Source organism: Eurypyga helias, unplaced genomic scaffold (assembly GCF_000690775.1).
Source record: "Eurypyga helias isolate BGI_N326 unplaced genomic scaffold, ASM69077v1 scaffold1656, whole genome shotgun sequence".
In the NCBI taxonomy this organism is placed as follows: domain Eukaryota; kingdom Metazoa; phylum Chordata; class Aves; order Eurypygiformes; family Eurypygidae; genus Eurypyga; species Eurypyga helias.
The window spans coordinates 38961-62742 of NW_010254432.1; the positions used below are offsets into that span (position 1 = coordinate 38961).

At 43.9% G+C, this 23782-nt stretch overlaps 1 protein-coding gene across 1 annotated transcript in view; it reads right to left on the reverse strand.

Moving 5' to 3' along the window:
• The window catches only part of TMEFF2 (transmembrane protein with EGF-like and two follistatin-like domains 2), a gene marked incomplete at its 5' end in the record, with an annotated part of 129934 nt that overhangs the window by 9470 nt on the left and 96682 nt on the right, over positions 1 to 23782 (reverse strand). The window contains one exon of the mRNA XM_010152958.1: positions 23496 to 23555. Coding sequence (XP_010151260.1) covers positions 23496 to 23555 — 60 coding nt within the window. The remainder of the gene's footprint in view (positions 1 to 23495; positions 23556 to 23782) is intronic.

Consider the following 23782-nt stretch of genomic DNA (forward strand, 5'->3'; position numbering starts at 1 on the left):
GACCACCAAGGTGTTAATTAATTTGGGCAATAATGGAAAATTCTTCCATTTAACCAATACTTATGATACCTAAAATGGTAAAAATCCTTTCCTCTGTGACAGTATCATTAATTACAAAACCAAAAAAACCCCTCACGATAGATGACTGAGGAAATGTAGTTTGCACACAACTAAGCTGAAGCATTTGTATCTTCCAGAGGAAGTCCCCAAGTGTTATGAAACAATTGCAATTTGTGTTCTGCCTCCAAGGCAGACGTGCCAGCAGTAGGTGTGCTTAGGTATTATCCCACCTCTGGGAAAGGTGTGTGCAGCAGATCCAAGATTCAGATTTTCATATTGAATTTCTCTCCTATCGCTGGTGTCCAAGGAGAGTTTTAAGAGCCTCTGACAACTTGCACTAATAAAGTTGGTTATATTTTCCTTATGTTAAAACAGGCGAGGACAAGCTCCCAGCAAACGAGAATGACAGGGCAACCCCTACGTTCCTGCAGACAGCACTAACTCCTTGTTCATCATTATGCTTTCAGGATTTTTGCACTGTGGACCATTACTGCATCGTTTTAAATGCCCATATGTTGAGCGCAAATCTGTCTGCCTCTCCTGGCTCCCTGCTTACACTGGGATATCTGTGTGAGGCTGCCATGAAGGCTGTTGATGACAACGCAGCGCAGCAGCCGGAATCACCGTCCAGTGACAATTCCCGGGCTTGGGGCTCTCTGGGTCGGCACAGACATGCCGTGCTGACAGAAGATATGCTATAAGCATGGCGTAACCTCCTTTGAGAGCTTGCTCAGGAATTTCTACTACTGAAAAGAGGTGGGAGCAGAAGGTCCTTTGGGTCTGGCGCTAAACATTTTTGGCTACCTATCATCCTCTTGGTGAGGTACTGGCTACCGGCACGTGAAATATATACAGAGAGTTATCATCCCACCAGGACTTCACGTATGTTCTTTTTTTCCACCTGGAAATCTCAGAATAGAAAAAAACGTTTGATGAGTGTCAGCTATCAATGGACTTGCCCAGTGCGCACAAGCAGATACCAACATGCTCGAGATTCGTTGTACTCCATATCCCTGTAGTGATCATCCATGCACCATGCCCACGGTTTCTGGGTGTGCTGGACCTCTGCTATGGTCCACATTCAAATACTTTTTCTGTCCAGGAAACTGCAGCAAGAAATATGGGATCCTTATTAATATGCCTTTTTTTTTTTTTATATTATGCCATTTCCTTCAAATCTTCCATTATCCAAAGGAAGTTTGCTTCTTTTCTGAAGAACATGAGACTGTTCTGTGAGTGTGTGTGTGTGTACGTATCTCTGATCCTCCCTTCTCAGGCACCAAGATATCTCTGCAATGTCCATGTGCCACCACCAACTAGTGTGACAATCCCTCCTCCCTCAGATGAGCCAGCAGTGTTGCTAAAACCGTAGGATACCATTTGTTTTCATTTTTTAAAGGCATGCTTCAAGATGGTGAGGGAAATGGTTACTTTCAGGACAGACTATCTGCTAGGACTTGAAAGGAGACCAGGACCTCTCCCAGATTTGCAGATGCTGTCACTGCATGTAGGCTGTAGGGCTGGTAAAAGGAGGAATGAATTTTCCTCCTCCTGTGGGCAATAACCTTGCTTTCTTTATAAAAGGCCTCTAGCATACTTAACAGTAAATCTAGAATCCTGCAGAACTTGTAAATACACCTCTAAGTGTAATGTTATGACAGAAAATGCTTTACTGAATCAAAAATGAGATGGCCCAAGCTTTGCTAGCAGTTCATAGGATAAATGCTTCACATGGGAACACTTGTCATTTGTCATCTGGCTTGGAAGAAACCCCAGAACTTAGACAACAAACTATCTGTAGTCCCTCATTTTCATCACAGTATCACAGAATCACTAAGGTTGGAAAATGACTAGGTGACCTAAAAGACCATCTAATCCAACCATCAACCCAACACCACCATACACACTAGACCATGCCTAGTGCCACGCCCTCACATTTCTTGAACACCTCGGGGGACAGTGACTCCACCACTTCCCTGGGCAGCCTGTTCCAATGCCTGAGCAGGCATCGGAGCCTGACCAGGGAGTCTTGATGGCACCTCTAAAAGAGTTAGGGATTGAACAGAAAGGCACAACTTGTATTTAGTTTGATTTGGTAGTCTGAGAGACAAGACCACAGTGAAAGCACCATTTACTTCAGACAAACAAGTTCCTCTCCTCTTCTGCCACATCCTGAATTCACCCAAAATAATTCCCCTGCCTGAAAACAGGTTATTTTTCTCATTACACAAAACATCTTTTCAGATTGAAAATGGAGACCCAAACACCAAGATATGCTTTAAAAGTTACTTTGTGTGACTGCTCTCCTTCCTGAAGGATCTGAGCATGTTTCAGTAATCCAGCCATTGATGAGACACCAGCTGCCGTGAATGCCTCACAGGGTTTACACCACTACGAATCAAGAACTAAGTATCATTTCTAAAAAGAGAGAATATGAATAAAAACCATGTTGAAATTATGAATCAAATAAGAACTGTACGAAGTTCAAAAAAGTAAAACTAAACTGAATAGTCTTAATTTAAATATAGAAATATTAAGACTTCCCCCCTTATTATCATTTTGGATTACTTATCAATTCGGTACTGGAGGCAATCCGCACTTAATATCACCGAACTAAGGAGCCGTTCTCCCACACCAACCTTACGTCTACAGAGAGCAAAGCTTAAATACAGTTACCCACTTTTTTCCAAGCACAGCAGAGCAGCATCCATAAAGCAGTGACACAGACCGAATTCAAAGTTAGTCAGGTTTCAGTAATGTTAAATTCAGTAGTTCCCACATTAGACTTGCACTGTTATTGGCAATTATGTGTGAAAGTTTTATTTGCATCAGACTGACAAATCTGTGCCTTTTTGTGATGGGTAGAATTCGAGACAGAAGCTCTAAAGCCTAAAGATAAAAAATGGACCAACTGGGTCAAGTCTCTCCTATCTCTGGACAAACGCAATTCCTGACACATTTCTCAAAATGCTTCTCCTTATTATTGTAAAAGAAACACACCCTCACCCTCTGGATCAACTGTATTCAGAAACCTTTGTCTTGAAGCGTTTTTCTGATAGAAAACGTCACTTTGATGAAGCCAACATCTTTTGCATTTCTGCAACATTTTTTGCATCCTTAGCCTAACATGACATTTCATATTGTTCACATCTTTTGTTAGTGCCAGAACATGACATGATAGCCTATCATGTAGCATATACTAGTCAAAACAGATTATTTTTAAACACACTGAGGCCAGATGCTACTTTGTGTAGACTGAAACAGCTTATCATCTTGCTTCCCAGAAGCGTTTCCCAGTTAACAGTCGCTCTCCAACCTTTCAGTGGATGGCAGGGAGGTGCCGAGATGATGAGCTATTTCACTGGGGTGAGAAATTGGATCCTGAAAGTTATGTAGTATGACTGACCACCCACTCAGTGATCTTACTTTTCCTGATGGAGTATCTTCTGAAATGTTAAATAAATTATTTAAAGCTATCATGCTTAAATTCTTTAATATCTAAGGCTGTTCCTGTCCTCCATTAAGAAGCAGTGGAAGAATTATTTAAAATGTATTTTTTATTCTTTTGATTTTAATTTCTGGTTTAGCTATATGTCTTCCTTGAGCTTTTGGAGGCTGAATGTGCACCATTAGGATTCTTAGGTAAATATCTCAGTGAAGGCTGAAATTCAAGAGCTGAAACAGTCTGCCTGGTTGCAGGACCCCACTCTGCAAGTGATGAGAACAACACAGCCAGATTCTTCTCTGGGCAGCCCTCACCGGTCCCCAGCTCCCATCTCAGCTAGTGTGGAGTTTCTGTTCCACAACTGGAGTAGCTCCACTGACAAATGAATAAATCCGTCAGTGCCCCTGATGAGGATTATATGAAGTACTGCCTGGAGTGCCCAGAAAATTCTTTCAAGACGTAAGTTCCTGCAATCTGCTTTGGAGAAATGAAATAAAAATCTAGGTAAAAATAGGATTTTTATTTCCAAAAAATTGACTGCCAGGCACTTAACAATCAGTTCTGCAGGGCTGATAATTCTGTCATTCTTCATGTTTGAAGCTGTGAGACTTTCTAGGTGATTTCAGGCAACCAGAGGGTCAGAGCCTGTAAATTCACATGTTAGCATTTTCACTGTTGTACAGGGCATAATGTTGGAGCTTATGGAAATAATAACTGCCCCTATGAGAAAATATTGGGTCACAGACAGTGTTAATACCTTGTGTACAGTCATTGCTGGACTGAGGGAGGTCCTTCAAATACATATCTATACATACGCTTCATCAAATACGGGATGGGATGGTGAATGATGTGAAGCAAAAGCTGTGTTGACATCTATCTCGTTGGAAACAGTGGTTAAGGAGAATTGACTTACATCATAATTTAATCTTCTAATACCGCTGAGGACAGTCAACTTTGCAGCCGAAAGCTCTCGCTGATATTGAGGTAGCGACTCCTTACACATCACATTTTCAGAGGATTTATAAAGGGGGAAAGGAATTCTTGGGTCAAATGTATGCCCTTAACCTTCTCAATCCCTTTTGGAAGTGTGTTTCCCCCAATCCTTTTACCTCCTCGGCAGCTCTCCAAAAGATATGCTGCAGAGCGTAGCACTGGCAACTCACTTAACGAAGCCCATCTGCTCTGCACCATAGAGACTTGGTGCAGCAATTATTTGCACTCAAAGGACCAGAGGGTATCAAGCTGAGGAGCAAAGGTAGAGGATGTCAGAGTTTTGTGGAAGAGCTTCAGTGGTTGACTATGGGTGGGAATCTGAATCCTGTGGATGCGTCTTGGGACAGCCTACGTGAGTCATCTGCAGTCTTCACAGAGTCAGCAACCACTGCTCTTTTGGGGAAAAGGGAGCGTCCTCAGCCCAGCAATGTTTTCAGCATCTGCAGAGCTTTCAGGGTCCCTCTGCAAAGCCAGCGGAATGGGGTGGTAATGGTGGTGCTCCCGTAGAAAGTGCAGAATTGTTTTAGCCCGTTTTCTGGTACTTCCCACTTTCTAATTTTGAATTGAGATTCCCACAGCAACTTATGAGGATGAAGTCCTTAAGTTGGCTTCCTACCTACTCATAATGAAGAACCGTGCTGATAAATCCCAGCTCAGACCTGGCTCTGACGAGAGAAAAGAGATTTCTCCTGAGTCTTTGCTCAACAGCTCCAGACACCCTGCCCTTGACAAAGCTGCCAGCAGCCGTGCTGCCGTCCACCACCGCCGCCATACCTCACCGTTAACAGCTGCTTAGATCTGACCTATTAATTATCTTGACACAGTATGTTCCCTTCTTTAAAAACCTTTAAAACCTTGCTCTTGATCTTATGACTACAGAGTGCCTCTTTCCAATGAAGGAAGCGCGTGCAAGCAACTCGCTCACAAATTGCTGTTTGGGTGGGCGTCGGAGTGAAAATTCAGAAGGAAGTGCTGGCTGCCGCTCGAGAGGGAGCTCACCAGCCCACTCTCCCCGAGAGCGAGTGGCAAGTGAGATGCCAAATGTCAGCTGAAAACGTCTGGCACCGCTCCGCTGCAGCCCTAGCCCCATCCTGAGCCGCTCCGAGTACGAACTTCACACTAGTCTTTCTACACAAACTGCACAAAAAATGCCACTCCCATATTGGCTACTTTACCAAGAGGAAAGAAGAAATGGAACCTTGTGAATTAAATTACATTCACTTCTTTTCTCAGGCACAAAATAGGCTTGCTCAATACAGTAATTTATTAATTTTAAATGTCCCTATGCAAATGAGTTCCCTGGAATAAGATAACATCCACTTTCCTTTTTAAAAATAATCCAGTGCTTTTTATGTGTGAGATAATGGCAAGATGTCCTAGTGCACTTGGAAAAAAAACTACCACGCTCTGTCTTTTGCAGCAATGTACCATAATTATTCAGCCTGCTGCCATAATTAATAATAGAAACCAATGAATTAAGACACTAATAATCCCCAGATGTTCAAATGGAGAACAAAATACTTTCAGCTTGTCAGCATATATACATGGGCTATATATGTTAAAGCTATCTCTGAACTTTTGAAATAGAGAAGCACTTTTATTTACAGCACTCGTGAACATATTTTCCTTATTTGAGAAGACTGAAATGAGCAACTTGTTAATCATTTTCCTGCGCATAACAAGACCGTTTGTCTACTCAAAACTAAAAGCAACTTTGTTTTTAACGCTTATTTGTTTTTTCAGTGGCTGTGGTCTACCTGTGTTCACTGGCTAGGCACAGAAGCCTAATCCTAGACTGCACAGACCCCTAGCAGCCAAGGCTCTTACACACACAAGCAGGTGCTACCACGTAGCTACTGCAATACAAGGTGCAATACAACCCCAAAATAGCACAGCGATACAAGCACATGCTATCAGCCATTGCTCAGATGTCTGAACAGGAACAGCCTACAATGCTAGCCAGGCTGAAAGACAAAAAAGAAAAAGAAAGCCACGTGGGCTAACGTGTTGCTCCAAAACAGCGCTTTCTAGTGTTCAGGTGCCCAAACTAGATGCAACTCCTACCTGGGGCGCCAGTTTCATTCTGGGAGGTAAAGCCCAGAGCAGGTTGCTATCCCACCTGCTTCCCTACCCCCACATTTCAACCACTGACACCTACCGAGGCTCTCGGTAAGAGGAGCGGTCGCTGTTGGCTAAAGCAGGTGCAGAGGGGGCGCACTGACCTCTTCCTCCGGCAGCTTCTCAGAGATGTTCATCGCTGCCTGCTTCCCAGTCCGGTAGGCTGGAAAGGTCTTCAGCTCCCCATAACATCTCAGTGTTAGCTGTCACCAAGTCACCTCTCAATACTTCTGTGGCTAAACTACACGGACGGAGGTCTTTAAGACTGCTGCCCCAGGGGCAGAGCTCGAGGCCTGTGGTCATTGCGAGCGATGTGATTTAACGATGCGGGGCTCTATTGTGCGTTTATCAAAGCCCTGGGAAAAGGGGCCCTTACAGTTTGTGCTTCCTTCTTTTGTGCTGGGATTGAATAAACCTGCGTTAACCCTATTCCTAGAACAGATTAAACCCCTCTTTGTGCTAACTCAGCTTGTCTTTGTTTTTGGCACACTGCTGCTGTTCCCTTCACTGGGATCCCTCTGGCTAAGAGACAGGCTGCCGGCCCCGCCGTGTAAAGGAATAGAGTCAGTTTTTCTCCTTGCATATGATCTCCTTAGGCAGCTCATGACAGAGCCCTTAGAGGATGACTTAACCTTATTATTATTGTAATTCTGTGCTGAAAAAAAGTTGCTGTCAGTTTAGAGATTTGTGAGGTTCCCACCAATTAGGCTGCGAGCCTGAAGGCAGGAGGGCGAACGCTGTATCCATCACACGCCGCACGGCACGAGCGGAGCGGGTGTCACCCCTTCTGTGAGAAATTCCTCCGAGCGGCTCAGCCGAGGCTTGCTTTCCCTCTCCCCTGTCCCTCCTTGGATTACTCACTAGTCCCAGTGCTGGAGGTGGTCAAAACCAGACAGTGAGACCAAGGCTCCTCCTTATGTCCTCCCCTCTGAAAAAGTACGTGCGTCTGAGAGTCGCAATTTACTCTTTAATACCAGATTAAATGGAGACGGAAATACCATCCCGGTACGTGGATGTTAGCAGCAGAAGATGCTTCTTTGCAAGACTGAATCGTGTCTCCTTCAGAGCAAGCAGGCATGGATCTGCAGGAGGAGGCTGCTAGGAGGGATGCTGGCGTAAGAAGCATCTCTGCCTTCCAGGCCTCCAGAAGAGGATCTGTCACACTGTGCACACGATGGGGGAAGCATGAGGAAGCACGGGGCACAAAAGCCAAACCCTTGTCCCTATGGCACAGCCCTAGGCAGCACACACAAACACACCGTCTCCCTAGCAGCAAAACCAAAGAGCAGCTACTCTAACATGCAGCACAGCAACATTAGTTAACTTACTTAGTTAAGTGGTGATTAAGGAACAAAACTCCCCAAACTTGACCGAGTGGCATCCTGCTGTTTCTGCTTTGTGTGCTACTATGCAATTTCTGTATCAAAGCAGCCTTGCTAGGGCAGCACTGGGAGAGCAGCTTATTTATATGTAGATGCAGCTATATGACATTTCCAAATGCCATACATTTGCATATGAAGGTTCCACTTTTTTTCCTCCTTCGAGTAAACAGTCTGCTGTGACTCCAAAGCAGAGCTTTTACTCCATTGGAGCTTTCTGAGATCCATCCTCCTTAAGAAGCTTAAAAAACCCCTGAAACACCTCATTTTCCTAACTTGGCAACCCTGGCTATCAACAGTCTTTCGATTTACAGCTGTACCTTTGATACCAAACCGAGTGCGGAGAGCAAAGCTGCAAGACCTTAACGTTTCACATGAAATGGCTGCAGATAATCTGCAATACAAATCAATATTTGCAAATAGGCCTCAGACGTATGATGGAAGCTTGTGGTCATCCTATAAAAGTCTGTGGGTCACGTTCATTATAGCTATGAAGCTGGTATTGATTTTTGTCACTGATCTTCTCCTTGAAAAAAGACAGAGCAAGAGCTTATTGCAAGAGCTTTTGGGGAGCTCCGAAACGGCAAACCTAACATGAAACCACAACCTTATGTAACGCTGGGAAAGCCGAGTGGACATTATATATTCAGCTTTCTCGTTGAAGAAAGATAAGGCTGAAGCAGATGGTATGTGGGCAAAGTTTCAACCTGAATACATTGCCTTCCAGAAACCAACAGTGCTAAGAAAACATCCCAATTACGTGGCATGAGGCGGATGAACACGTTACCTGCACATTAAAGAGCCGCCCGATGCAGGGCCTCAAGGTACGTGTTATGAAGGAGCTGGAATAGTTTCCCATTGGGAACGTATATATGGAAAAACAAGAATCCCAACACCTTTCACGTACCACCTAGCGTGAGTAGTATGAATTATGTATAATACACAGATTGAGCCCATCCTCGTACACATTTGTGCCAGGATGCGCAGCCAAGGGTGTAAGCTGAAGGAAGCAGTCGTTCAGCATCACCAGGCGGCGTGGGCATGCTGATGGCATGCAGAGCGGATGGTGGAGTCACCAGACATCATCTGTCCCCCTCTCATAACTCAGCCCTGCTCCACGGCTGCGAGCAGACCTCCTCCACATCCCTGCTACCCCGTGGGCAGGCAAACTCCAAGGTGAGGATGAGCCGCCCCCCTTGAGCCTCTGCTCTGCCTGCTGTCGGGAGGCAGCGACAGGTGCTTCCCGACTGTGACAACAGGCACAACAACCCCCAGGAGTCATCTTTAACCACCACTGCAGTCTTGGCTTATGGAGTTTCACCCAACTAACACTGCGTTTCTAAAGGACTTCATCTGCCTCGCCCGCCGACTGGTAGATGGCATCAAATATGATAAATGGGATGAGGTGCCAGAAAGCTGATAAATACTCTTGATAGAGCCCTAAAAATAGTGAAGAGATATTTGTACCCTTCTGACACTTCTTCAGGAGTAGATGGATATGCATGACCTAAGTTTTAAGACGGGTGTCAAGAATATTGATGTGTGGAGGGAGCAAGATCGTTTCACCGGCACCGCCCCAGGGGACAGTTGCATGATGAACCATGTCTCCCGTCTCCCAGCCGCGGGTGTGCGGAGAGGGGGCTCGGGGAGGGCTGCGCCTTCAGCATCCATCCAGAAAGAAAAGATTCTGGTTGCCAGTGTAGCTCTGCCCACCTAGGACGTACCTTGGCCTCTGTGGGGATGACCAAATCAGGGAAACGGGGCTCAAGTGCTCCCAGTGTCTGCTAGAAAGAGCTCTGCATGGGTCACTGGTAGCTGGCTCACACTAGGGCAGGCCAGGACTGCTGTATGGCTCTGAAGGACTATAAAGGAATTAAACTGTCTAAGGATTTCCAAATCATGTCTGGAAATGTGGAAGTCAAGCTTGGTTTTTTCCTCTCCAAGCCCTACAATAAGGTAGGCTCCAAAGGTCGCAAATTCACACATCCAATCCCAGTGTCCTGAAGTTACTCCTTCTTTGGCACCTGTGGAGGTGGCTGGCAGGAATTTTAGTGTTGATGCAACTGATGGATCTTCTAGTTTTAAGGACTACATTGATAAAAATTGCTTTTCAGCAACTGAAATGTGGATTAAGAAAGCGCGTTTTCATGTTTGTACGGAGATGCGCTTATCATCTGTCTCCCCTGACTGTATGCAGAGGAACATACACATTGTACGTAACACGAAGCTCATTTTTATCAGTCCTCACCCTGCCTCTTCAGATATGTGAGTGGCTTTTACTGGCAGGAAGATTGGGCAGGTGATCAATGAAACAAAACAGGAGCTTCGTTTCAAGACACTGCTGCAAATAAAAGCACACCCTAATCCAATTACCAGGCTGTCCCCTAATTTCCAATAGGAACTCCAGGTCGGAATGGATTGTTTTCTGTGGAGATCAATGGATGGCAAGAAGCAGTATTTGAAAAGGTCTCAGACTTATTTTTAGGCCAACCAGAAAGGCATTATGAAAATTTACTTTCTGGTTGCAAACTTCAACCAAAATCAAAAAATTAGAACTGAAAGCAAGTATGAATGGCAAAACTGTCCAACTGGGAGGCACGAAGACGGAAAGGTTACCCAGGTACGTGACAGCACAGACAAGTAGGCTGGGGATGTCATTTTGGCCACAGGGCATTCCCTTCAGTCCTTTTGACAATCTGAAGGTTTCACAGCCCTACTTTTCCACTAATTTGATATTCAGTTTTGGTTACTAAGAGCAGTCATTATTTTTGTCTTTCCTTCTTTTCTTGGGGCGCATGTCAGGAAGGTGCTGCCAAGCTGGAGTGACACCCATTTGGCTCTCTTCCCTCCTTTCTTCTTTTCCAAGGTAGCATCTGTGCTTGTAAAAACATGCCGCCCAAGAGAATTCATCCAGGAAACTGCAGAAAGAGCTGCAGAATTTGGGGGAAGTGTGTGGAAGAAAATAGGAGACTGAAATAAAAATACGTAACTCCTATATATGGTATTTTGAATGTTTCCTGAATCCCACGCCTGGCAAATCCCTGGTGCAAATCTTAGTTATCTTAGTTGCCAGAACATGACCCTGAACGGCCCACAACTACTCAGATACGTCTGTTGGCGAAAAGCATGGTTTCAGCCGTGCTTTTCCCTGCTTCTGTTCGGGTGACTCAGAAAAGTAAATACATTTTATTGGCGCGTTGCAAAACTCAGATCTCTCCCCTGTACAAGGCAAAGTGCTACACTTGCTGAGGGATGAATCCTGCTCAGTTTGCCTCTAGTTTTATTCACCTGTCTCCTCCAAATGCTGCACTGTGGAACTGTGACAGCAACAGTCTACAACTTTGCTTTCTGCATCTTCCCAGTTCTGTTGTTAAAACCTTTTGTGGTGGCTCCAAGGATCAGTTTTTAGCTGACTATACACTAGAAATTCCTACGCAGTAATCAGGAGTTCAGCATGTTTCCTGAATGCCTGAAGCTAGAAAGACATCCCTTACTATTCCCAGTTTTAAGTAATAGAGAAAATGGTAAAGCAATATAAAATGCCACTGCAGCATTATATTCTTTTACCTAATTTACCAAAGATATCTGTCATGAAACTGCAATGGCAGGGCAAAGCCGAAACCTCTCCATGTAGTTGGTTTTGAAACAAAATTGTCCAATCCCACCATACAACTTTAAGCTTTTTGTCTATTATTTAAATGCCAAAACCAGGCAATAACTAGTGAGGTGCAGAGAAGAGACCACCCAAAGCTGCACAACATACTTCGTGAACACCAGTAGCCTCAGAAGCCAGAGGAGACCCTTCCAGGCACACCTCACACTGCAGACACCGCTACGGAGCCATCACCTCTCCCTGTCTGACGGCTGCAAACTCTTCCAGAAGCACAATGTCCTTGAAGTGACTTCCCCAGGGACCCAGCTCAGCCTCTGCCTCCTGAAATAAACCAGGTGCAGATGGGCTCTGGATGCCTTGCGATGTTCATCTCCCACCAAACTCTTCTCTTCAGACCCCATGGCTCCCCCCAAGTCTACATGTCGATGTATTCTGGCATGACAGGATGCAATGCGAGTGCAGAGCTTGCCCTGTGATTTCTTTCCATAAAAAGAGGAATAGCTTCTCTATACCACAGAGGCCCTGAGATTCATCACTAGTCACACCACCCACTTTGAAGCACGGCCAGAAAAGTCTATTAAGAACACCTTTTTATAAACAAATATCTGCATTTGTATACGCCTGCACCCATCGTTACTGTCTTACAGAAGTGCCATAGAAGTGAGCTGTAGAGATGGCATTTGTGTAAATAAAAGGTTTGGTATTTTATCTCAGCGCTCGCTCCTAGAGGTAATATTCAAAGTGGGAGAAGCTGAATGGAAAAGAAAGGGCAATTTTGGGAAATGGAAAATTTACTAAGAATAAAAATAAAAGAAAAAGCCATAGAGAGAAATCACAAAGCCATTAAACTCAGTGGCCATTCTCCCACCAGCTTCAGCGAGGCCAGAATTTTACCTACTGCCTCTTTAAATCTTACTCACTCTTATAACAGTATTTTAAACTAAACAGCTGACATCCTTTTGCCCAGCCAAGGCCCTTTAAATCACTGAAGTGCAGGATGGAAAAAAATCTGCAGTGCCAGATGTGTCTAAAAACAGTCACAGTTCTTGTTCAGGCAATCTGCAGAGGAAAATGTTTAGCATATATTATGCCTGACAAAACACTAATAGTTTATCAGTTTTGATATTATAGACTAATAACAAGCCTGTCCATGGCTACTTCATTTGCAGAGCACAGAGACAGGCTAGACTTCTGCTATTTGATTTTAGAACAGTGTTTTTTATTTAATCCTTTCCCATCCCAGCTAGATGGAAGCACACTTCCATTATTAAATGAAATTGTAAATGAAATACCCCGGGGAGGAGGTGGTTTTGATGTACACCTGGCACAGCTTTAAACCACAGATAAAATAAAAAAGGAGATTAAAAGCATAGGGAGAGTTTAATATTTTTTGTCCCTCCTGAAAAATATTTTGCCATTATGCAATGCTGTCTAAAGGAGCTCAGGTCGGTGACAGCAGCAGCAGGCGAAGGAGTGCATTTCGAGTCAGTGCTGGTAACACTCTGAAAAGCTTTGCCACTGGTCCTGTAGCAGCACATTTCGTTTACAGCTGCTGTACTTAGGGGAAGGGAGTTTCACGCTAACTTAAACCTCATGGGTACATGGCAAAATGACAGCCCAAGTGCGTAAGAAGTCACCTTGCTAAGCAGATAAATGCTGCGTTTCAAACCTCAGTACTGAAGAGCGCTTCTGCCTGCTCGGTGGTACAGACGTGCGCCTCGAACTGCCGAGGCTGGGTTTCTCCCAAACGCAGAACAATGCTTCTATGGAAAGAAGCAGTGGAGATGGTACAGCTGGTATCCAAAATGCTGCATCTCCCACAGCATTTCCTAACGCCTATAAACCACTGCCATTTTTCTTAAGTAACAAATTTCCATCTCTAGCAGTTTCAGTGTCTCATACACTAAGAAATACAATTAAGAAATACAGAAAGAATAGCTAAGCAACATCGCTCAAACAATCAGTGCGAGATCTGTGTTTTAGCAGATGGATTCAAGGGAAAGAAGTGGAATCATCAGCAAAGTAAAAATGATGTAGCAAGATATTTGTCTGTCTTTCTTTACTCAAATCTATTAAACTAGGCAAAAATTGATACCTGTCTCTGTGCTGTCTAATTCTGGAGGACTATTGAAAATAAATACACCAGCTCATTCTCTTCATTCTACCAGATGCATTTATACTTCCTGAGTCTAGGTGAAAGCCTTTGTTATCTTAACGCTCAGGTTACCATTTCACGTGTCTAAATGATCAAATTATCTTGTGTTTGTATTGTAATTTGACATGACGATACTCCTTCTAGAAAAGATGATGTTTCAGTCAGTTCTAAGTAGCAACTTTCCTTACTATACAACTTATTCATTACAACTGACTTATGCTTTCATCTTGTGATATTTTGATATCTAACATTTCAGAAAGAATGCCAAAACATCCCAAGAAACAAAATTCTGAAGAAATTCAGTTCTATGAATATTTAAAAATATTTTTTCTTACGTTTCAGGCTAGATCAAACACAAATATTTAAATGTTGATGTTTCCTGAAAACGGATATTCTCACATCTCATTATAACTTGAAATCAAATCCTTGGGAAGGCTCTGTATTTCCTAACAGCAGATTTACAGAAACTAGGCCCAAAATAGAGCTGCTAGGCATAAAAATACACTATGGCACTCCCTAATACCCATTAACTAATTCAAACTAGTGTCATGGATGGCAAACAGCTGCTCTGTACCATCGAACAGCATCCTTCAAGAATGACTTGAGCTAATCAAAGTGCCTGGATGCCAGAAGAAGGGTGGAACCAAGGGCAAGTGAAATTCCTCCCCAAATTCTGACAACAGGACTAATTTTCCCAGCCTATTCCTTGGAGAAGATTGACAAAGTCTTGTCTCAAATACTTTTTTTACTTTCTTTTCTTGTAGGGGCTACAGCGGGGGTTGAGAAATGAAAGAAGATGCTGTCATGGGGGAAATGCTTTCACCCAGATGTTGAAAGGCCAAAGACAGTTGGTACCTACCACCTTCCTGGCACATTGGTGAAGCTTTAGGAGTTACAGACTGATACCTAAACCAGCACCACAGCTGTCAGGCTGAAACCCAGACACTATAGCAGAGTCTCAGAAGAGTCACGGGTGCCACCATCCTACGTCACCAGACCATACCTATAGGTTTTTGTTAGTCCCACAGAAGAACCAGGATGCATGGCTGACCCCAAAGGGAGAATAATCTAAGCTTCCTTGTGACTCCTGATAGGAAGTGGGTTTGGGGCTGTCTGCAGGAACTTTAAGTACAGATCTGTGAAAGCCACTTCATGGGTGAACTCTTCCTCCATGATTAGATGGAGTTAATACAGAGCCCTGTTATTTAACGCTGGTATGTCTCAAAGGAGGGGCCTGCAAGTAGGGGGTATCTCATTGAAGACATAGCAAAGATACAGTATTAACTAGGTGCCACAATGTGATTTAGTCAGATATAAAACGACCCTTTTTTGGTAACTGTAGATCATTTTACAGTGGCAGCGCCCACATGCTCTGCGGGGCCAAGTATTATGGTGTATATTCCATATGTTAAGGCAGCTGAACAGTGGTTGTAGATCATGTTGCTGATCTTCATTTCCATAAACCTCTGAAAAAAAAGGTTGGGAAAAACAAATTCTGGGAGTGGCTTTAACTAGAGCATAACAACTAGCCTGACTGCAAACCATGAAACTGTTTTTCCAAGGGCCCCTTGCTGCATTCATTTTTTCTGGGTATCCCTTGCCATTAGAGGCCCTATTTAGAAAGAATGTATCTGGTTAGAGACAACGTGATAAATCAGGCACATTTCAAGTCATGGTGAGTTTTAGGGATCACATTTTTATGTGTAAGCAGGGAAGTGTCTCTTTTTTCTGCAAGCTCTACCTCCCTTTGAGCTTATTCATTCTTCTGATCAAAACACAGACACTGAGCGGAGGACAAAAAGATCAGCGGGTAGTGAAAGGCTCAGATTTGCTCAGGAAGAGGGATTTCTCTGCTCCAAGTAAGACAAAACATATGTAAATGATACATTATGTGTTTATGGACAAACGGAAGAACCTGTAGGAACGCCTACATGAACTCAGGTCTGCTCATCTCTACTGCACACACAATTTCTGTTTTTATCCATAACCTTTAGCAGAACAAAATGTTACAGAAGACTGCTTACATGACAGTGTAAGGGAAAAAACAACCAGCAAGGTACACAGTCTTGGGGATGCAGAAGTGGGAGCCAGTATTTGGAGCAAGCTTTGTGAATTTTGCACAGTTCTGATGGAAACTCCAGATGGAAAAACATACTTGCATCACAAACTCCACCCTCACCCCAAATCCTAATGAAGCTTTAGACCTGAACTCAATTCCAGGACTTAAATACTTCAGGGATACTGACAACAGTAAAATAGCCTGGTCCAGTTTTGTATGTTTTAGGCTGCCCATGCCAGTATCGGTGTTACACGTTGGTACTTGCTTTTCCCGTTTACTTCCTGCAGACCAAATTCTTAGCCTGGACATACTGAATTTTCAGGCTACTGAGCTTCTACACAAATCAGCCTGCCTTATAATGTTCACTCACAACATCAGTGAATTTGTTTATTATGGGAAGAAAGCATAAATGAATTCTGCAACTTCAGATTCGCATTCATTAGTGACCAAATTAAGGGCTAAGCTTTAAAGGCACAAATGGAAATGCTTTTTCCTTGAGCTACATCAGTCTAGGTAAAGAGATGTCTAGCTGATCACCTGAGACCTAATTTAAGTTTTAGTGCTAACAATTACAGGTTCCATGAGCATGACACTGGGAAATCGTAAGTAATGAAAAGGCACAATTTCTCTCATTATAAATCCACAAAAAAACAGAAATCCAAAAAAACTGAGGCACATTTTACCAAGCTTAGCATATGCGATTCAAAGTTTATGGACAACTCCCATAAAAAGGGAGGTATTCTCTCGAGGCTGGCAGATTAAATGAGCAATATTTCTCTCTCCCTATTACTTGTTTTTAAAATCTCCATAAGCCTGTTTTCATTTTGCATGCTCCTCAGGAAACGACTGTTAGGAGTAAGTGCTGTTAAATCACATGGCGCAGTGCTCCAGAGTGCTGTAGCTTCCTTCCTGGCATGGGACTTGTTTGTGAGGCTCCTACGTGACCTCTACCTCAGTGTGTCTGTCTCCTCTTCAAAAAAAAAAAAAAAAAGATTACATAGATGGAGCCTAGCAGGATCTAAAGTTACATCTGAGAATGTTCTACAGACAATAAACCTTTAGGGTAGCCTATGCTGCAGTGCCCACCGCCAGACCATTGCATTAATGCCCTAGTTTTTTCATATTTTAGAAATAAAGCATCCGGCCTCCTGATGACACAGAAAAATGCTGGAGTGGGACTTTCCGCACTCTACCTTTTGAAAACCAGAAGTTAAATTACAAAAAGAAGCAGCTGCAATTTTTCATTTTAACAAGTACCCAGGACAAGTGAAGCTTTGGGGGCCAAGTGAGTAGTTGGGTTGACACTGCTGGCTACTCAGACTTCAGTTCAGAAGTAGCTGACAGTAAGATTTATTAACCTACCAGTTGGTCTCTATCTCTACTTTTTATATTTTCTCATGGCTATCAACAACAGTGGAGCAGCTGCAAGGCAGCGAAGGGCTGGATAACACTGTGCTATCAGAACACGGTGATCTCTCTCTCTCTCGCCCTTGACAATCACTCAGAAGGAAGGATCCCACACAGGAATAGTTTCATTATCTGTGTATTATAGTGCTCCAGAAATTAAGCTAAGTTACACAGAGTTGTTATTCCCAAGTAAATACTATACTACTTTCCATGAAGGTAAATTTGGGCTTGATTTTGGAAACCTCCAGGTTCCACACAATGAGCTGAAACAGTTCCTCTGTTCAACTTTTTGAAAACTTTTCTGTCAGGAGTGGTTGGATTAGGTAAGCAAAACAAGACCAAAAGGCCTTCTCCCCCTGCCTTTATTAGGAAGTGGAGACCAGCTCTGTTCTTACATCATCTTGAGTTTATGTGATCCAAACTTCAGGTATTTGCAGACATCCGTGTCTGAACAATCAGGTACCTTAAAGGACACTCAGGCATGTGGGACATAACATGGTCACACCTCCCAGGGTCAAGTCCCAGGCCAAAACCCCCTAAATTGTACAGCCTGAGGTACAATCTATACTGAGTTTTTTTCTTTGTTTTGTAGAGTTGATCTGCCACCTTTTGTGGACTTCCACTCTGCATAAAAACAACTTCATATTTTCATAAAAACTTGCATGTGTAAATACAACTAACAGATGCAGCAGCATTTAAAAGCTTCACATATTGAAAGAAATGCATCAATTGTGTTATTCTTGTACTCCTGTATGCTAGGAGCATGCGTGCGTATGTGTGTGAGTGCAGGCGGAGGCCGCAGCTAGACAGCATTCATGCTGCCACGCAGCTGTCAAAATATTAAAATATGGGGTTTTTTTTCAAATTTTAAGTGATGGAAAAGCAGGAACACTTCCTAAATAATCTATTTGTTTAGCATGACAACCTCTGACTTGGAGCCTGTGGAGCCGAAAGCCAAGCATATCTGCATATGCAAGGATGCAATTTTACAAAGCTGCAGATGAGAAATGGTTTCTCTCTAGCTGTGATGGATGCACGGTGCTCAGCTCTATGTCTCACTTGCTAATTCCATTAAGAAGAAAGGAAAGCCTGGTTCACAAAGGCAGAGCAAAACTGCATTATAGTTTATATCCCATAGCTAAGCTCTGGGGCTTTATTATGCTTTAGCTATTTAGGAAATGGCTGACACGGTAGTAGACACAAAATTTAATTTAAAGGGACAATGTCAAGTGGTTTACACTCAAAACTTAACCTACTTTGAAAATGTTCTAATCTGGAGAAGGAATCTAGTCTGAAGTTCTCATATTTTATTCCTGAGTGGGAGGGAAAGTCACTCTATAGAAATCCAGTGCTGCTGTTCCGAGTCCTGGCCGCTCTCCAGGCCTGTTACAGACAATGAAGACGACCGTGACTGAATTCGGCGGGCTCTGCATCGAGGCTGTGAAGAAAGGGATGCATCACGCCCCAGTGCTTCTCACGCAGGCTGGGTCAGTGCACCGCCACCACCTCTCCACGTATTTTTTGATAGGTACATCTTGTTCTCCCATTCAAAGGGATCAGAAGTTCATGATGCCAGAGTGGTGCGTCTTGGTAAAGTTTCTGGATAGTTTTCTCAAACATAAATATTATGTTGTATTTATTTTGGATTCCAAGACTCTTGGATTTTGAAGAGACTCTTGGAGAAGTCCAAGACTCTTGGACATTTTGTTTGTCTATGACAGCTCCCGTAGCCTTCATCCCGCAGACCTGGCCCAGCCAAGGGAAGATGATGTGTTGACACAGATGGATTTTGCCCTTTTTGGTGGAGCGCTCAGTTTGCTTGGGCAACACAGCCATCTGCCGGATTACTCGCCCGAGCACCTCCAGTAGTGCCAAGAAGGCCCCAGTGCCAGAAAGAGGTCTGAAAAAGATCCAAGACTCACATAGATTTGAAATCCCATGGGAAGCTAGGGGGGAGAGCAGGGAACAGAGCAGACGTGCAGCATTTTGTGCTCATTAGCGTTTCCCAGGCACAGCATCAGTGTCAGCAAGAGGGGCCATGGCACTGCCTGCAAGAGAGTCCCAGGACTAGCCAAGACCACAGAAGGCACCACCCAAGGCTGCTGCCAAGGATTCCAAAACTACGTCTCAAACTGACCATTTACGGATGCACCAAAGGAGACTATCAGGGCTGAAAATGCCTCCTTCCCTTTTCCATCAGCTTCGCTGCGCTGCTGGTGTTTGGCTGCTGAGACTTGATCTAATCAATGCTCATATAGGGAGGTTTGTCTGCCCTGGAATGATATTATTGAATAGTTCTATCAAATCTGTCAGTGTCTTCGATGACGATTTTCATGAATATATAACATTGAAATATGGCTCATCAATACTGACTTATTCTTTATAGTGCTCAAAATGGCTTGAAAAAAACCCTCTGTAATTTCATAATGAGAAAGGATAAAATCAGTTAGGGGGATAATTGCTAATATCCAGATCTTAAGAAGGGAATATAAATATTGAAGAATAAAAATAAATAGGCAAATGAATAAACAAGATGAAAACCCCTTGATTGCCTAGACTCAGAACGCAGAAATGCCACCGAAAGAGCCAATTTCTTTACACATGGAATGTGGAAATCCAAGAAAACATCAATCACAGGACTTTCAGCTCAGACGCTATGTTCTAAAACACATTACACTTAAAATGTTTAAAAATGCTCTTTCTTGTAAATTGCAAGATAAAGTGTATTTCTATTGGATATGAGGGAAAAATCCCATCCATTCATTTATTGACTAAAACCCAGTCTTACTTCACAAACTTGATCAATGTCAACAATCTGCCACTTTTTGAGAAGAGAGTAAATCCCCCCGAGTCTGATAAATACTTTGGGGTTTCAGAAAAACAAGAGGCCAGAATTGCACAGGAGATGCACACGTGTACGGGCGCGGTGCTGACACGTACTGCACACACAGCCGTGGCAAGAGTGGACTGGCGAACCCAGAGAAGCAGACACCGTTGGAGAAGGACCACCTATGGCTCACTCCCCCCCGTTTGCTTTGCTGAAAAAGGGGACACTGCTTTTCCAGCATCTCAGACATTTGTCAGGCATTTCCAACGGTAGAGTAAATCTTGCCTGTGTAAAATAAAAGCCCTTAAAAAACCAAGGAGATGCAAACTTAATGCAAAGATTTACGGTCCAAAGGAACGAGCCCCCTCGGTTTTGGAAATTGAAAGATTTGTGCATTATTTGCAAGTATCAATGGGCTTGAAAGAACAGGAGGGAGAAAAGACGCTGATCGAACAGAGGATTTGAACAGTTCAATATGAAAAAAATCGGCTGGGTGTTGGGACTTGTGGTTGTTTGCAAAGCTGCTGCCTTCCTGGGACCCCACGTCAAGCGTGCGGGGGCGTTTATGGAAAAACCCGTGCCACTCAGCAACCACAATCTCTGCAAAGAGCATTTGGCACTGCTGCATTAGCATAATTGACAACATCAATTATGCCCACTGCTATTTTCTCCCCTGGGAAAGTCAGTCCATACAAGTCAATGTTTTTAAAAGCGTGTAGTGCTCACGGTCTCGGTGATTTTTAGTGCCATTAAATGGTAGAGAACAAAGGTATTCTCTGGAAAGGCGCATGCTCGGAAAGATTGCTTCAGAGGCAAAAGGGCTGAGGAACTGCTGCTTTTTCACACAAAGCTCCCCACAGTCAGGGCTGCATTTCCCTTCTAAGGAGATAGGAAGGGGGGAAAAGGTACCAGCCATCATCAAATGTTTCTGCACTTGAAAGGACATGAGAACGGCATGGAGCTTCCTGCCTGGCAAAGACCGAAGCCTGAATGTTCACCAAGCCTCAGTTTTACACTGCTGCCTTCACCGACTATTTCTGGAAGGCTAGAGTTGTTACAGCCTTTTGATACAGCAGGTCCCTTCCCCCTAGGGTCTCCGGGCAGGATTACGCCAGACACATCTGGGGACACTGGAGGCATGTGGATTACCCTGGATGAACTTGCAACTTTCACCGACCTGCTGTCACCATATGTAAAAATTTGAGCAAGAATAACAGGTGCACAAGAAGGCGGCATCTGCTGGTGCAACTGTGGTTAGGTTGAATCAATGGATGGTACCTGACATGACCCACTCAGGGGACACAGTCACTGCCTTCGAGACGCCCACTGGGACCTGAGCCATACCAGAAGCCCTAAGGAGCTGCTTGCTAAGGTGCAACGATGGTGTCCTTCTATGCCAAAGAGGTACCTACTGGACCTCACTGCTCATTGAGGATGTCTCCATCCCTCCTACGGCTCTCGGGGAGTAAGGTGCCCTGTCTTCTCTCCACAGGCTCCTGTCACCTCTCCCTGGACCATCTGTTCCCAGACTCCCTCTGACCTCTTGGCACTCAGAGACCATCTCTACTACAGACCTGCTCCTCTGTGCTGTACCTCTGCCCTGCTCCCTGCCTGGGTAACCCAGTTCCCTCTTGTGCTTGATGTTTTGCTGCAATCAATTTTCTTCTACCCATCATCTCTCCTCTCAAGCGTGGGCTGAAATATCATCTCTCTCGTAAGCAAGAGCTGTTCCCTTCCTCCTGCCCACTCGAGCTGAAGGTGCCTTCTGTGCACCTCTTCCTCTGTGACCCATGACTTGGCTTTCTCTTGTCATCACTGTGATCTCCTCCTCCCTAAACCTGCATTTCCTCCCTTCTTGTTACAACTCAGTTGCTTCATGCTTAAAACGTGCTGCCTCCTTCTGGGTGATGTGGGTCACGGCCAGCCTAAAGCTAGACCACCCAGCAGTAGCAGCGTAGGACAGGTTGTACAACATTTAAGGCCTTCATCTTGACTTGGAGATGCCAGTGCTCTCCTCAGTTCTCCAGCAAGGAAGATAAAGGATTTGACAAAATGATATTACTTGTGCTTATTCCTAACTTAAAATAATTTTGGCCTACTTGGCCCATCTCCTGCCCATCACAGGATACAACCTCAGCTCTCCCAGCCTTTTAAGAAAACTGGCTGCTGCCTCCCAGAAAAAAAGCTGAGAGTTATCTAGTGTTTGGGGGAAAGAGACTGAAGACCTTTCTTTCTTTGCATGACTCTTCACTCATGGAAGGGCTTCTTGGCAGTAGGAAATACCTGGACCATGGCTCATCCTTGGTATTTTTGAAATTAATCCCAGCATTCCCTTTCCATAGCAATTTCTACCCTCTCCGCTTCGTGCTTCAGCCACCCCCAACACCTAGCACTTCTCTGCCTCGCTGAGACATCATTTATTCATAGCTCTGTTTTAATCATCACGCACCATTTTTAAGTAGGAACAGAACAATCATTTCTAACGGCCGGGTACCCTATTAATGCAGGGACGTCATGCACAAAGAGCCCTCACGAGAGATGCCCAGCTCAATTAACTACTGCCAGAGGACTCCTGGTAACAAATATTAAGACCTGTGAAACTATCAGCCGGATTTCACCGAAGCCACGCAGCAAGCCATGCAGGTAAACCCAGTGATCTACACCCACTCTCTCTAAAGTCTTTCAAAACACAAAAATATCACAAACCTCCACAATGAAGGCATCACCTGACCCGTTTTCACAATACCTTCCCAAAGGCTTGAATTCCCAGTGTGAGTTGTGAATATCTGCATGCACGTGTGTGCGCGCACACATGTTCAATTTCTAAAGGAATCCTCCCAGGAAAAGGGTGTAAAAAATGTCTCCCAAACCTCACTACTGTTTACATGGTTTTAATTTCAAATGCCATATAAGGCTATTCAGCCATTACATTTTATTGTAGCTTCTAAATAAATTAAAACCATTTATCACTTGAAAACCCCCCACATTTTAAGAACCTTATTAACTTCATAGTCAAACACCAACAGGTAATATTGTCTATTATAGCAACATTTCACGGTATCACAGCTATGCTTGCTCTAGATTTTTACTTCCTTAAACTGGTATATCGTGACAAAACCAAGCATAATCTAGGGCACTGATTCAGTAATTTTCATAACATCTGCTAATTGTGGCAAACAGTTTACAATACTTATTTCCACTGTCAGAACAGGTGTTTTATGGCCAGAATATTGTACATTGACAAAAATGGAAGAAGCCCATTTATTGGAAGAAAGACAGTTTCTAGCAAAAGAAAGAGTAGTGCGAAGAGAGTGCTTTCTTAAAGTAAAACGAGAAAGCCATACCGGAAGATGAGCACACCTCATCCTCGCAAACGGAGGAGAAAAAGAGACTTACACAGTTCCTGCGAATTGTGATTCTCACAGAATAGTAACCGTACCTGCATAATCTGTTCTTGCGTAATGCCCATCTTCCGATTTTGTAGTTGTTGTAGTATTATCTGTGTGAAAAGAAACACAGTGAATTGCCTAGGAAGCCTGCACTTGATACAGACTATGCCCCAGCCGCCAGTGCCCAGGCAAATGCAGCTTCGCTTGCATGCACAGCATCGCTGCTGCCTGTAAGGCTCCCCTGGGTCTGCCAGGTGAAAACAGCAGGATCTGGCTTTTTGGAATGAAACAAGAAACATCTTCCATTAAGGAAACACATTTTTTTCTAACAATATGT